Genomic DNA, 16,878 nt, shown 5'->3' on the forward strand with positions numbered 1-16,878 from the left:
CATTCATTTAGATAATGCATTTACAAAACAAATTATTTTGTGAAAGTAGTGAGTGCTTGCCTGTCTCAGGTCAAACACAATGTTTTAAATCCTTTATAAATTTCAATGCCTGTGACTGTCTTTCATTGCATCCTGAAACCAACACCAGCAGAAGATCGTTCTCAATTACCGCACACATTGTTTTTATACTTTTATAAGTATGGCTTGAATTGTTTTGTGTTTATTTTCCTTTTAATGGTTTGCCTTTAAGTCTTAAGCTGCTACATCCTAATGCTCTGTTAAATTAGCTGGAAAGAACAACACAATATGAAACAAACCCATTGGAAGCTACCTAGTTCCAAGGCAAGTGCGAGAACTACTGCAAGTTAAAGTAGCATCTGGGGGAAGTGATTAATGTCATGGCTTGCTCTTGTGTTCGAATAATGAAGAAGGTGAAACAGAATCAGCAAGTCAATCAGGACATCAAGGTAAAAATAAGTGACTTAGTTTAGTAATTAATAGTTTAACTAAGATATTGAATCTGCTGAAAACATGGTCATGTGAACAAAAATAAAATCCTAAAACTTCAAGCCCTAGTTCTTTCCGTTTCAAAATATGCTGTATCTGTGTCTTTCTAGTGCCAAATTTTTCCACAGTTTTTCTGGCACTTACTGTCTCTACAAGTTTAATCACTTTAATTCTGTCATCTAGGGAGGACCTTTTGTTTCTCCATGTTTTCTTCTTGTACAAGAGAGCACTGTTGTTTTATTGATTACGGAGAAAAGACTGCTAAAACGGTTACCGTATTGCTTTGAATTTAGAACGTGCCATTTAAAACCATATTTTTCTTATAACAATAGCCCTGTGTAAGGGTGCTTAATACAGGTCTGTTGCTGGGTAAGAGAATTGTAGTCGTGTTAGACAGGTGGTCACTTAATACAATTAAATAATAGCGCAAATATCATTGGGGGGAATTTAAAGTGGTCGCTTAGACCAGGTGGTCAATAAAGGTGGTCGAATGAGCAGTTTTGACTGTATAAGAAAATATATGAAAACAGAAAGCTTCTAGAAAAACAACAGTTGAATAAACTTTGTGGGTTGTATTATACTTTCAGAACAAGTTTGATCTGTTCCTAGTGTTTATGAGTTTAATAAGACACACCTGAGCTTGTTACCTGTACAATGTGGCTAATAGTAACACCTGGAATGGGTGAAACTGCTAAGTGACACGATTCTTATTTCCAGCCGTGCAGATTCACAAGAAGAAGCCTGTAGTCACCCATCTCCCCTCCTTATCTATATCTTATACCCTACTAACATGTTGTCATGTATCTTTATATTTATTTCACTGTTACAGAAAAGAGCTGGCTCTGTGTGTGTGTGTGTGTGCGACTCCCATTGTAGAAATAAACAAAATGCATAAATCAAATTTGCATACCGATATTTTGAGAGAACCCCATATCCAAGTGAAATGAAACGTTATCACAAGTTCTTCATCGTGTCAGATTGAGTATAGTGTAACGGGAAATGTCTGTGTGTGTGCGTGTTCATATTTCACATTTACATTTGTTATGCATATCTAGAGAACTGCTTTGCCAGGTTAATGGCAGTATCAGAAACGTTGTTACATCATTCTTTGCCAGGTTAATGGCAGTATCAGAAACGTTTTTAGATCATTCTTTGCCAGGTTAATGGCAGTATCAGTAACGTTGTTGCATCATTCTTTGCCAGGTTAATGGCAGTATTAGAAACGTTGTTGCATCATTCTTTGCCAGGTTAATAGCAGTATCAGAAACATTGTTGCATCATTCTTTGCCAGGTTAATGGCAGTATCAGAAACGTTGTTGCATCATTCTTTGCCAGGTTAATGGCAGTATCAGAAACGTTGTTGCATCATTCTTTGCCAGGTTAATGGCAGTATCAGAAACGTTGTTGCATCATTCTTTGCCAGGTTAATGGCAGTATCAGAAACGTTGTTGCATCATTCTTTGCCAGGTTAATGGCAGTATCAGAAACGTTGTTGCATCATTCTTTGCCAGGTTAATGGCAGTATCAGAAACGTTGTTGCATCATTCTTTGCCAGGTTAATGGCAGTATCAGAAACGTTGTTGCATCATTCTTTGCCAGGTTAATGGCAGTATCAGAAACGTTGTTGCATCATTCTTTGCCAGGTTAATGGCAGTATCAGAAACGTTGTTGCATCATTCTTTGCCAGGTTAATGGCAGTATCAGAAACATTTTTAGATCATTCTTTGCCAGGTTAATGGCAGTATCAGAAACGTTGTTGCATCATTCTTTGCCAGGTTAATGGCAGTATCAGAAACGTTGTTGCATCATTCTTTGCCAGGTTAATGGCAGTATCAGAAACGTTGTTGCATCATTCTTAGCCAGTTTAATGGCAGTATCAGAAACATTTTTAGATCATTCTTTGCCAGGTTAATGGCAGTATCAGAAACGTTGTTGCATCATTCTTTGCCAGGTTAATGGCAGTATCAGAAACGTTGTTGCATCATTCTTTGCCAGGTTAATGGCAGTATCAGAAACGTTGTTGCATCATTCTTTGCCAGGTTAATGGCAGTATCAGAAACGTTGTTGCATCATTCTTTGCCAGGTTAATGGCAGTATCAGAAACGTTGTTGCATCATTCTTTGCCAGGTTAATGGCAGTATCAGAAACGTTGTTGCATCATTCTTTGCCAGGTTAATGGCAGTATCAGAAACGTTTTTAGATCATTCTTTGCCAGGTTAATGGCAGTATCAGAAACGTTGTTGCATCATTCTTTGCCAGGTTAATGGCAGTATCAGAAACGTTGTTGCATCATTCTTTGCCAGGTTAATGGCAGTATCAGCATGGATGCATGTCATGGTGATGTGCTTTTCACAGTGGCTCTTTGTATTATTTCAAGCCCTGTGAGAATGAAATGAGCATGTTACTGTATTATAATAGTTATTTTATAATGCACAAACAAATACTGTATACACCCTCTAGTGTGTCATATCATAACAGGGTCATGTGATGTGTAAGAAGGGGCTAAACAGAGGACAAGGCAATTCAATTCATTTAATCATTTTAATTCAGCATGATTATGCTGCTTGCTAGAAGAAATGGATGAAACAGACAACATGAAAAAGACAAGATGGTGTTAAAAAATAAAAGAGGTTGTTACAGGCCACAGCAGTAACACGATGAAGGGCAATTAATGCTACAATTGAAAGCTGTGCTGCTACATGGTGCCGATGTCACCCCGATGGGCAATTTGGCAGCGTCTTCCACTCTAACAGAAAACACTGCAATGTAGCAATCAGTTTACACCCTCAAGCAATCTGGTCTGCCCTTCAGCAGCAGAGGATGAACGAAATGCTGAGGTTTCCTGGTACCCAGGTTGTTTTGGGCGCTATGTCAGTATTAACTGTTCCTGAGACAATGAACATCGTAGCAACCTTACCACAGCAGCCCAAGAAGTGGTTTTCAATTTAATATTTGTGTCCATTTGTTTTATTACTGGGTAAAAATATTTTAATCTAGGGACAAACACTATAATGATCATGCTCGTGTTTGTTCCTATAACTAAATGTATAAATGACTATCAGAAACAGACAATGCTAAGTGAAGAGATACCTTTTATTTATTCCAGCTAATTTATTCAGAATATTCAAATATCCATCATATATATCCAGTATATGAGCAGAATATTCAAATATGCAAAACACAGGATTAATTGGTTTGCTGTCATTTCTGGTTATGGAAGGAAGCACTTTAACGTTATTAAAGGATTTAAATATATTGCTTTAATTTTAAATGTCAGTATTCCCTCTGCATAAAGAAATACTGGGAGAGACTGCAGAATGTTTGTAGAAGCCAAAATGATTAGATATACTTTTCCCAATCCTCTCAACATTGTTTGCATTTTTAGGGCTAACATAATCCAACAAGAACACTGTTTCAAATTAATAACAGAATGATAACCAATGCAATTCAGTTACTTTGCACACTGATTGTTTCAAAAGTTTAATTTAAAACCAAACGGTAAATTGAATGAAAGGGCATTCAATTTGATTCGGTTTTGCTCCATCTCTTATTTTCATAATTTTTAGCTGGTGTTGGTTGAAATACCTGACAAAGCTCAGTAGGTTTCTTCAAGCGCTTCGGTTTCTAGTAAAAGCGTGTTTTGTGTGTGGTGTTAACTCAAGGGTTATGGGTTGAGGAGTGGAGTGTCCTCCTGAAGTCTTTTCAGCCCAATGCTTTGGTTCACAAGCAGATTTCAGGGGTCTTGTGAAAATTGCACTTGGCTTACATTGCAGTGCTGCTTTAAGGCTGCGTGTTAAGGCCCACTGATCCATTTTGGAATATTGCTTCAGGGTCTTAAAGATCACTGAGTGGCATCACGGGTTCAAAACAATATGCAGAACAGTGCCTGAAGTTTTTAAAATAAAATAAATACATGTTTGATATTCAAGCCGCCAGAAAATGCATGTGTGCCCAACTCTCCCTTTCGTTGCTCATGTTTGTCATTTAAGCACAGTATAGTCCTTCGACTGCTAAGAAACAATGTGACATTTGCATGGGTTCATGGTTTATGGGCTTGTAAAATATTTTACTATTCCTTTTAGCTTTTTGTGACTGGAACAAATGACACCTAGCAGCCTGCAAGTGCAGCAGGATAGGCCATTAGGAGCTACATCAATGACTAGAGGAGGGGAAATGGTCCATCTCTCAACAACTCCTTCAACAGTTCCTCTGTGTGGAAGCTGAGCATTATTATTCATCATGAGGGACAAACTCATTATGAAGAGAGGTTTCATCCATATGGGACTTAAATGACAAACGTTGACTACTACGTGGGTGTTGCATGTCATATTTCCATGCAAAAAAACTTTTACTTTCACTCTTTTTCATTTCTGATCTGTAACACCGTTCTTTTTCGTTGGATTTCTTCCTGCTGTGTTACTTGCTTTATTATCTTTTTATTTCCCTGTTCTGAGTTGTTTTTTGTGATTTCCAACGCAAACACTAAGAAATAAACCAGATACTTATTTTCATTGAGCTCCAATGGAGGCTCAGGGAATACATTTCAGCTTCAGGTGTACATATAAAAATTTCATGAATGTGTTTCACATTCCCCTGTGTCTCTTGGTGCTATCTCTTATGTCTTAAAACACATACATTATGAAAGCATTGGATTATGTGAAAACACAACTCATTTAGTTTTTCTTGACATTTCAGAAAATATTGAGAGCAATCTGAGCATGTCAGCATTCAGCTATAATGTTAGCAAAGATGGATCATTTTATGGCTACTTAGATTTTATCCACAGCGCCAGAGTGCCACAAAATTGTCAAGAGTAGCTGTGGCCACAAAATCATTTATTTAATATGGCGTGTGTGTGTATATATATATATATATATATATATATATATATATATATATATATATATATATATATATATATATATATATATATAGGTGGAACTGCTATGCAACAGGAGTCTTATTTATTATTATTATTATTTCCATCCTTGCAAACATATAGATATATATACAGTACCAGTCAAAAGTTTGAGTACACTTGCTGGAAACTGGGTTTTTTTCATAATTGACAATGTTTTACGTCGTATACGTTTCTGTAAATACTTGAAAATGAAAACATGTTACAATATACAAAACAAAACATAAGGAGCATCAAAGCAATGTTCAAGAAAAATGAAAATTGTCTCAATCTTGGATTCCTCAAAATAGCCACCCTTTGCCTTAATAACAGCCTCACAAACACAAGGTTAACAAGATTCAGCAGGAAATTACCCGACATGTCTTGCCAGCTCTTCTGCAGCACTTCCCAGAGATGTAGGGCACTTGTGGGTAGCTTTGCTTTGACTCTTATGTCTAGTTCGTCCCATACAAGTTCTATGGGATTGAGGTCTGGAGACTGGGCAGGCCAGGTCATTAGATTGAGTTGTCCTTCACTTTCCTTCTTCGCCAGATAGTTCTTGCACAACTTTGAGGTGTGTTTCGGGTCATTATCTTGCTGAAGAATGAAGGACTGCCCAACTAGCCATAATCCTGATGGAATGGCATGCCTCTGAAGTATGCTATGATAGCCATGCTGGTTGAGCTTGCCATGGACTTGGTAAAGATCACCAACTCTGTCACCAGCAAAGCAACCCCAGACCATGACACTGCCTCCTCCATGCTTGACATTGGGAACCACACATGCAGAACTCATGCGCTCACCGTCTCTGCGTCTTACAAATACTCAGCGGTTGGATCCAAATATTTCACATTTTGACTCATTGGTCCATAAGACCGACTTCCACTACTGAAACGTCCAGTTTCTGTGTTTTTTGGCCCAGGCAAGTCTCTTCCTCCTATTCTGCACTCTTAACAATGGTTTCTTTGCAGCAATTCTTCCAGTTAGGCCAGCTTCACGCAATCTCCTCTGAACAGTTGATGTTGAAACATCTGTACTTCTAGTAGCATTTAGCTGAGCTTGTATTTCAGGGGCAGTTAATCGCCGGTTTCACAGACTTGTGACTCAAATGAACTTGTTCTCTGACTCTGAGGTCACCCTTGGCCTGCCTGACCTTATTCTGTCCTCATGAGTGCCAGTTTCTTCAAATCGTTTGATGGTCTTGGCCACAGCAGTTACAGACACTTGCAAAGTTCTTGCGATTTGTCTTAAAGATTGACCTTCATTTCTTAAAGTAATTAGTCTTTTTTCTTTGCTTAACTGAGCGTATTTTGCCATTTTCTGCTCCCTTACATTCAGGAATGACAAACTTGTGCCTATGCTACCTATATTTATAGTAATCATGGACCCTCACCTATTAACAATAATTGGTGACAAAAGGTTAATTAGATAACATGCTAGTTAACTCAGAGAACATCTAACAAAGACACTTTTATACTTAGTCCAGTGTTATAACACTGTGTTATACACATTTCAGACTTTTAACTGACTTGGGCTTCAGATTGAAATCCCCTTACTTTGGGTGACCATTTCATTGAAATTGACAAGATTTACATTTTCATTTAAAAATTAAATTTTTGAATGCAATTCACTTATGATTATCAGCTTATATAAGTACACATATCATATAATGAAATATTAAGTGTTTATAGACAAGTTTATACAGTTAAAAGCATAGATAATCATGAAAAACCTGGTTTCAAGCAGGTGTACTCAAACTTTTGACTGGTACTATATATATATATATATATATATATATATATATATATATATATATATATATATATATATATATATATATATATATATATATAAAAATAAAAAAAATACCCAGTAGTATTTTTATTCTTTATTTTTACCTTTTACATAGTTATATTTTTTTCAATTGTCAGGTTGTCTGTTCTAACAACGGACTGGTCGATGAAGGATTGTAGCTCTGTCAATATTGTCTGCTCTGGCTATCCAGGCTATTGTAGTCCTTTTAGATTGAATATTACGTACAGCAGATAATAACATTTGGTCAGGATGCAAGGCATCTCTTTGAGACTCCTGATACAACACAGATCCGACAGTAGACTTTGAAAGCAAAATGAAATTGAAGAATTATCTTCGATCGAACACGAAGCATGAAAGCCAGAAAGAATTAAATGAAATAAATGAAGTAAGGCAAACAAATTCAGCACAATGTGTGCCCACTTTACAGCATTATAGTAAAACCTGGACTGTCTTTGACCCAGGGAGATTGATTAGTTTTAACAATCAATCTCAGACATCTTTAGTCTGCACTTTGTTGTTATTGTAATCTGACTGCCAAACAGCATGAAACACAATATATACAGTCTGGCCATTATGCTGTTTTTCCTGCATGAAAAGAAGAAAAAAGAAAAGTAGATACTTATCAAGTTGCATTGCTCACTGCCAGAAGCCCCTATTAAGAACACACTATACTGATGTTTTATATACTTGTGTTTTCCAGGAGGAGGATGGGGGTACAGAGGAGGAGAATGGTCGGATCGAGCCTGTGGGCCGTGCAGACTCCTGCCTGGAGCACACGTCAACATTATCTTTAGAGTAAGTCCATGCTCACACTTGGTGCCTCTCCCACACCATGGAGTTTGCAGATTCTGTGTTTGTCCACGCCGAGAAATGATTTCTGAAGGGTCTGTTTGTGTAATTTTCCATTCAAGAAACGTTTCCAAGGAAACAAACAAGGGTCTTTTTTACAGTGCGGCAAAGAACAATCGCATTTTCAGTTCTGCATTTTGTATCCTATGTTAAAACCATCACATATTCATTACTTAAAATTCAATGATGGTACATAGTGGCTTTAAATATCATCATGAAGACAATTATAGGTTATACTGCTACATCATAGCCAAAGGAAATGAAAAAAAATAAAATAAAACAACAATTTACAATATAGCTAAAAAAATATATTTTTTATATTTCAATAATTATGTATATTTCAGATTTAGATTGTAGTAGACATAGTGGAAATAACATGTATGTGCTGTGCTGGAATCACATTACCACACTAAAAAACAAAAAAAACCCATTACTTATTACAAGACCAAGCAGAATAGTCTTCTTGAAGGCTGGTGAATATCTGTAAATCAAAATGTTCGTCATTCATCAGTGTGAAATTACTCCAGCATTGCAGAGACTCCATTGCCATTGAACTTGTTCATAGTCTTTGTGTGATTTTTATTTTTTTTTATGTATTTGTATTTTTAAATTAATATATTTTTCTTTTGACGGTTCACTTCCCCTCACGCTCTCAGGTTAATGTTAAGGTATGTTCAGCACAATTTCCATTACACGTTGTTATGAACTGTTATGTTTGTGTGTGTGTTTGTGTGTGTGTGTGTTTTTGCCGTCTTTTCCCCCTGTTTTTTATTGGCTCATGCTCATTTTCCCTCGTTAATCATTGTCTCACAGTGACATGGTAAAGCTGGTTCAAGTCTCCAACGATGGCGGGCCTTTGGGAATCCATGTAGTGCCTTTCAGTGCTCAGGGTGGAAGGTAATGTTTTGTAAAGGTGTTTTTTTTTTTTTTTTTTTTTTAGCAAGCAGGCTTTTCAGATTGCTTCTGCTATCATGTCTTCTGCATCCTTTGTAATTAAGCCACATGAACTGTTTGGATCAGCAATATGCTGCAATACTAAAGACGATTTGCAGCGCAGTACTACTGCAGGGCAATGCAAAATGGGAACTGCAATATAAATACTAGAGGTACTGTGCAGTAAATTCTGTCATACAGTATCTTGGGTGTACAAACCATATTTAAATCATCCACAGCTTCTGACAAATTCTGCGGTAAAACTCAGTAAGTGATTGTGGTAGCCAAGATATTTGTCAACTTGACTTTTTCACTTTATCTTGAAATAAAAAGAACAGAAACTCCTCAGTTAAGCTGTTGGCTCTCTAAATATAAATTCATTCAGACTGATGTATTACCAGTAATGAATACCATATTACACTTGTGGCACTTAAAATGTCCAGAAAAGGGTGAAACACTTCTGGAGCACTTCCTTTGTAAAATGCAAACCAGACCACGGGTGCTGTCTGCTGAAAGGCAGGAGACAAAATACAGCCAACTCGAAGAATACATGTCACATTTAATACAATAGTTCAAATTTAAAATATTAAAACCAGCTAAACTAACTTAACTAAAGGCTGGTTTACAGCAGGATTCTATTGCAGATGGAAGCAGCAAAACCTGTGCAATACTGTCACAAACGTACAATCATGATTTTAGGAACAACAGATCTATAAAAAAACAAGTGAAGTCTTCAGGCTAAAATATGCCTATACTGTGCTCAACTGACAGGTTATTGAAACAATTGCTTTTATCCGTAGTAGATATTGTTACATTTCAGTTCCATAACCTCAAAGAAGTTTGTGCTTTTTTCTTGCGTTTATTCAGCCCTGACTTAAAAAATGTACTCTTGTCTGCATCATTAAACTCTACATTTTTAGTATATCAACTGAGCCTTGATTCAGCATTGTTAATTTGCCATGAATATAACAAGATCCATTCATGCAAAAATAATTATCACTTAGCTTTTATACATCTTGTCTGTACAACCCTTGGTGCCTGAGGGAAAATGTCTAGCAGTTTTTTTTTTTTTGAGATTTTGAGACAAAAAACATATTTCAGTTTTCACTGAACAGCTGTCAACTGCAAAGCATTTCTGAAGGCAATCCAAATGGAGAAAGGAGATTTGTCCTCAAAGTTTTTAAGTTGTCACATGACTGGAAACGAAGAAAAGCAGTGCGGTTATAAGAAGAAAGAAATCAGTTTCCACAAGTTCAAGTCAGCAGGAACAGCCTTTGTGTAATCTTCTGTTTGTCATTGGTGCGCCACACAAATATAATTGTTTCAGACAGCCCTACTGAAGGAGAGCAGGTTCAAGTTGTTTGTTGCTGGCATCTGTTTTGTTTGTTTGTTTGTTTGTTTTTTGTTTGTTTTTTTTTGCTGACCAACCTTTTCTAGATTCTGCATGGAGTGGTAGTTGCAGACTTGTACGTCATCAATCCCTAATCGAATTGAAGAAGTGCCTATTCTGAGCCGTGTTATTTCTCTTAACCTTTTCATCTTTATTATAAAAATCAAGTGATCTTATGTTTACTTTACAAACGCTCCATCAGGTTGAGCTACTGTACCATTTCTCACCAAAGTATTATTTAATAGAGAACGTATTTCCATTTAACATTAAATGAATAGGAAATTCCAAGCACAAATACAGTTGGGTAGATCATTGATACTGTTATTGTGTCTTTGTATTAAAATTGTTCTCACACCGGTTCAATTACTGTGGTCTGTTAGTCAGGCCAGTTTTTACCATGTAAATCTGCCCTGTGTTTCTGAAATGGGAAATGGATGATTTGAACTTTTCTCCTGCAGAATAGGGTTAAACAAAAGACACCGGTATGTAATTTCTCTTATCTAACATACTGGAGAGATGAAAACCCATGCATTCTAATCTGTGGAAGAGGACAAGGCAGCAGAGCTTGAAATGCAGCGGCCGAAAGCAAGCTTGGTGTCTACTGACTGAGCAGGGATTAGCGTGCTGAAAGAAAACACATTGATATTGCACTGCAGCTTATTTTCTACTTAGTTTAACTGTGACAGCCAGGTTTTTAAAGACATTTCAGAAAAATGTTTCTATAATAGAAGTTTTTTTTTTCTTTTTGCAATGACTAGAGTAGTTTAATAGCAATTGCAGGTTGTCAATGGTATTGATTGCATTGGTTGTTTGTGTAGATTCTGTAGGACTGACATCTGCAGGGGCTCAAGGTCAAACTGTTGCATTGTTAAAAGATATGAGTGGCTACACTATTTTAACTGCATTGCTGAAGAGAGCTTCACTCTGTGGTTTACAGTAGTGAGATATTTTTCTCTCACTGGACTTATCTGCTACCAAAGTCATAACCACAGTGAATTACAATAGGTGTGTTATTCAAAAAAAAGTAAACAAATATTACATTTAGTTTATAAGCTCAAAACAACTTTTAATTAACTTAATATTTAATGCTATTTTTTCTTTAACCACAACACCTGTGTTATGCCTTCATTTTACCCATTTTAATCCATGTGTTGGGAAGAAAAATAAAGCATGGGCTGCAGAAATAAAATAAAGTAGTCCCTTGGGTTCTGTGACACTTTGTAAATGTGCTCTTGTGGTTTATAATGTCACAGAACCCATTGATGGAATTATTTCCTTTTAATTCCCAGCAGTTCATATATTATTGCATATGAACGTACTGAGTAGGCACAGGTGATTCCCTTTTACCTGGATACTTGTTTATTATTGTATTATTAATATTAGGCAAAGATCCTGTTTTAAAATTGGGAGGTAATCATGTAAGACTAACTTTTAAAAATATGCCACCAATGACTGTTGAGGGACTACATAGCGATGTTATTACAAAAGCCCTGTCTTCCATTGCCATGGTCGATACAACTCCCCTGTTCTTTTCCACTCTTTCAAAGTGAGTGTAGACTAATATGTGATGAGCAGAAACATTGAGAACCGTTCAGGTCCCTGGGGAGTATCAGTAGCTGAACCTCAGCCCCGTCAATACTACCCACACTACCCAATGGTGATTCAGCCCTGAATTACTGGAGATATCATTAATGCTCTCATTGCTCAGGCTCTGTTGATACTCTGTCACTGCTTATGAAGATAAACTGTGATCTAGTCTGCTGCAGCCGGGGTGGTAATTACATGGCGTTCGCACTTTCAGGGACTTATGAAGCTCATAAAAAGCTTTTATCCCACTTCATTTCAACTTTATCATGTTTCATTTATTTATACTTGGAGGAGAAACGTTTCAGTGGTGTCAGTGAGCTTGTTTACGTTAGATAGACCGTTAAACTGAACTGCTGCAAGTGCATTCAGTTGAGCCGCTATATATACTAAATAGCTTATGGATTCAGAATTTCAAAAAAGCTGACCTGTTAGTTCTTTAGTGGAATGTCTTTCATTGAATTCTTAAGTTTCTTTTCTCTTTTTTTTGGGAGATGTTTCTTTAGAGTTTTACTGTATATTTATTTAGATATATACATATTGATTAAGACTTTCTGGGAGAACAAACAGATTTAGGCTTTAGTTTCCGGCACTATAGAGGATTTGCTGTCTTCAGAACAGATTATGCAAGATATCTGAAAGCAAGTTTGACGAGTGACTTATCATCTCTTTGCCTTCATTTCTCCCACAATGTGAAACCCAACCTATGCATGCGTTAACCTCAGGGAGATGCTAATGTATTCATTCCTTTCTGTATGTTTGATTGAAGAGGTTTTGATTATTCTAATGGGTGCTGAGATGGCAAACACATGAGCTTGTGTTTTGTTTTTCACACTGCTGCCTCCTCAAATTTAAAGCTTTGAAAGATAGCTTTGGGTTTTTCTTCATTTTATTTATTTATAAATTTTTTTAAACTGGTCCGTTGAATTGAGTGTGTGCTGTTTCATTGGTACTGTTTTGTGTTTAAGGTTTTGAAAGGTTTGGTAGCCCCGTATTAGATTTCTCTGGTAGAAAGGACTAGTATTGGTTGTAGTATACACTCTCAAACGTATGGGATAATATATTTTCCATATCAACTCCTAAAGACATGCAGCTGTTTCCATCATAGTACAAAGAATGAATTTGATCATCTTTCCTTCTCTGGTTTTGAGGATAGTATTTGGGAATTGTTAGATCCTCCTGCCAATGCTTCTCCTTCAGTCCACCTTAACAAATATAGGTCTTATGTGTTCTATTCTTAGATCTCTGTGTGCTGCTGGTTAAGTTTGAACCACACATGTTTTTATTGTGGTGTTTGTACTTTGAAATTGTTCTTTTATTGTTTTCCAGGACCCCTTGTAAATGAGGCATCGGTCTCAATGGGTAAATCAGAATAACTAATTTAATTAAATACAATTTAAATTTATTTGGTCCGTAAAGATAATCATTGGTATAAAATGTTCTTTTTTTTCTTTTTTTTCAGAATTTGGCAGCAAAATAACAAAGGATGCACAAGATATTTAAAGAATGCAATGTAATTTGGCTTGAAACAGCTGTCTAGAAAGTTTTGGCTAATTATTAGAATTACTGATCAAGCTTGCAGTTAGTATTACAGTGTTATTAACATGACAGGCTTTGCTGCAGCAATGATGTCTGGTTTCCATGTTTCAGGACCCTGGGGTTATTAGTGAAGCGGCTGGAGAAAGGAGGCAAAGCTGAGCAGGAGAATCTGTTTCATGAGAATGATTGTGTCGTTCGGATTAATAACGGAGACCTGCGCAACATCCGATTTGAACAGTAAGCCTCCAATCTTCTGTTGGCTTTTCTTTCACTTCCCTCTCATCTCTTTAAACAGTCAGTCTGCAATCCTTGGTTTGGCTGGTACCAGTGCTTGGGGACAACTTCTTCTGCTGAACCTGAGCAGAGAACCATGCAAACAACCAAAGGCTACAGCTTCACAATCTCCCAGTTATTCCCTTAAGCTCCTCGATCTTATACTCTGTACCTTATTTAACGCTTCTGCTTTTGTATTAACTCATATGGCTGGTTTCAAAGACCTTGATTAGCATTAATCGTGAACTACCTTATCTAATTTAACATGATAGTCCAAGAAAGTGGTAATTGGAACGAGCGAAATCAGTCATCAATGTTTAACCTTGCCCTTTTTATAAGTGAAATATGAATAAAATAAACCCATGGTTGCACTTAATGTTGCACTTGTTTAAATTTGCAGCACAAGTAGGCCAACATCAATCTGTGGTCCTTTACTGTACCAGAATACCACACTTCTATTCTTACCAAAGGCATTTCTGAAGTGGATAGGGTACATATACACCATGTCAGCAGCATGTTTTTAAAAGTGCGCAGGTAAAACAGGTTCTGTACACCGGGAAGCTTGCATCTTGAAGCAAGAAAGCTTTTTATAAGTAACATTATAAGCTAGTAGTTTTTATTTTATTTTTTATAGATTTTCCAGGTCAAGTCAATCAAGCTTAAGGTAGTGGGAGATATGACTCTGCTTTAAATGACCAGTTAGACCGATCCCCTTGTGTGATAAGGCTATATAGATAAATACAAACATCTCTAATAGTGATGGCTCTGAAGCATGATGCTTAGAAACCTAGCAGCCAACTCCTCACTTTCTCATTTTATATTGATTTATGGCTTCTGTCAAACTGTGATGTTGGGTAAAGGTATATAAAACTGTGGCAACTTAATTTCTCCCCTCATTTACTGAAAACCAGTCAAGCAATGAAGGTGTTCCAAATGAATGAATGAATAAATAAATAAATTAATGAATGAATGAATGAGTAAAAATATCTGATGTGAGAGAGGTGTCTTCGTGTCTAGATTTGTGAGTGAGTCGCTCAGACAGTGAGCTCCACTTCATTAATGACATCATCCCTGGTGTATGACTCAAGGAAATTGCTTGGATTCATGGCACCCTATAAATGTGTTTGATGAAGCTGCGTGCTCAACTGTTGCAGCGAGGTGCCAAGCTGGTAGAAGAAATGTATTGTGATGCTATTTCTTGGAAATGACAGACATGGTGCTCTAGACATACCGGTACTTTTTAAAAGAGCTTTGTGGCGGAGATTGTTAGACACAATGAGTTGTATGTCTTCCTAATTGTTGGTTTCCTGTGTAAAGGACATTGAAACCTGTTCACAGCACCAACAGTAGTTTGCAAACAATTCTTCGGTCAAATTAATTTAGTAATACGTTATGTTGGGACTGTGTTATTCTCCCTACTTAATAGCTTACATTGTTAGACACTTATTTCTCTCTCAGAAACATAGTGTAAGTATTGGGCTTTACAAACAACTTAATGGAGAGAGCAGAACAGTTTTTCCGGTTGTTCTCAAACACATCAATCAGTTTTTGCTTCAGGCAGTCCGTATGCAATAGGAATAGTTATGCAGATGATGAAGCTGTTGGTTGCACATCAGATTAGATTTTGTGAAAAATTCTAAAAAGCTTGTGGTGCATGTCATATTCTAATATCCAGTGATGATTTTTGAAATCTATTCTTATTGTCCCATGCTGGATTTAGCAATGTGGATATAGCGGAGCCCCATGTATTTACATGAGTCACACTTACAGGAGTTCACTAGATACAGTACATAAAAAGTATCTAGTGAACTGCTTATCCAGTTATGGCAGTCTTTACCAGACATTATTAAGAGTATCAAAATCTACTTTTTTTATTACACTGCTGGCTCTAATTGTGTACTTAAACAGATAAGGTAAGGGATATCACCAATATAGTTGTTTGATTTGTGATTTGCATGGGCTAATGATGTTAGGCATTTAATCATCATCAAAGTAAATGTAATGATGCATTGATGTTCAGATTAATTATTCAGTCAAATCTGAGAATAATGTGATTACTGGGCTAACACTGCACACTTCTCATTACCTCAGACACTACTGTTTATTTGCTTTTGCTAATACCCATAGAGAGGAGTTCAAACTCATCTGATGTGTAAAACCTAAGGAATACTTGATTGCAATGTTGATTCTTAGATTCCTTTGAATCTAGGTCAGCTACATAATTCCTGTCCATGATTTGTTGAAAATATAATTTTATTGAATGAATGAAAAATTCATTCATATAAAAACAAGAAATCATTGCTGACAATTACACAATTGTGTTTCGTTAAAAGAAACTTTACTTGTAATGTACTTCATGCGCAGGTCTTGCTGACTGCAAGATCCAAGTAAATGTATTTCACAGCAGTTCAAATTAATGGCAATTTCAGTTTAAGCAAATGTCTCCTGGCATAGCATCAACAAAGGGATTTTAAACCTAGTCCAGACTTAATGATCTTAGTGAATCAGTCCTGGGTGTGTTTTCATCAGGCTCATCATCACAGTTGCAGCACACATTGGGCACCCAAGCAGGGTATAGTTTAGTAAGAAACAAATACATATGCATCTGAATATAAATGTAGAGTAACATTTTAAAATGTGCAAAGTACAGCCTTTTATTTTGTATAGAAACTAGAGAATTGAAGACAATATTTATTTCAAACTCAGCCTTGTCTGATTAACCCTTTCAGTCCATTTTATCAAGGTTAAGAATGTGATTACAGGAAGTGGCACTGCCTGTGAAGATTCCTTGGCCATCTGACTGCTACAGTATACACTACCTCAGACTGAGACCTAGGAGTCCTGTGAGATTCTAACAGGATTTCCGATAGCATAACGTAGCATACAGCGCTAAAATAAAATCCTCTAATTATGATGTTCTGAAGTTTTACATTTTACAGAGAAATCAGTGTCCTATGCATCTTTAATTTACCGTGCTGCAGTTTCTAGTGTGTGTCTTCATAGTTTGGTGGCCCATTTACAGAGAAACTTTTTTTTTTCTTTTTTTAATCAATTAGTATACATTTTAAAGCAAGCGTTAATGGCTCAATTA

The 16,878-nt window shown here is 36.5% G+C and overlaps 1 protein-coding gene across 12 annotated transcripts in view; it reads left to right on the forward strand.

Annotated features, from left to right (window-relative positions):
- The window catches only part of LOC121314090 (partitioning defective 3 homolog), a 377,684-nt gene that overhangs the window by 194,358 nt on the left and 166,448 nt on the right, over positions 1-16,878 (forward strand). For 6 of the 12 annotated variants that reach the window (XM_041246939.1, XM_041246940.1, XM_041246942.1 and 3 more), the window contains 4 exons: positions 7,920-8,014; positions 8,725-8,736; positions 8,882-8,965; positions 13,626-13,751. In XM_041246939.1, the coding sequence (XP_041102873.1) occupies positions 7,920-8,014; positions 8,725-8,736; positions 8,882-8,965; positions 13,626-13,751 (317 nt within the window). The remainder of the gene's footprint in view (positions 1-7,919; positions 8,015-8,724; positions 8,737-8,881; positions 8,966-13,625; positions 13,752-16,878) is intronic. The other 6 variants (XM_041246941.1, XM_041246944.1, XM_041246949.1 and 3 more) reach the window with 1 other exon arrangement.

The sequence above is a fragment of the Polyodon spathula genome, chromosome 4 (assembly GCF_017654505.1).
Source record: "Polyodon spathula isolate WHYD16114869_AA chromosome 4, ASM1765450v1, whole genome shotgun sequence".
NCBI lineage: Eukaryota > Metazoa > Chordata > Actinopteri > Acipenseriformes > Polyodontidae > Polyodon > Polyodon spathula.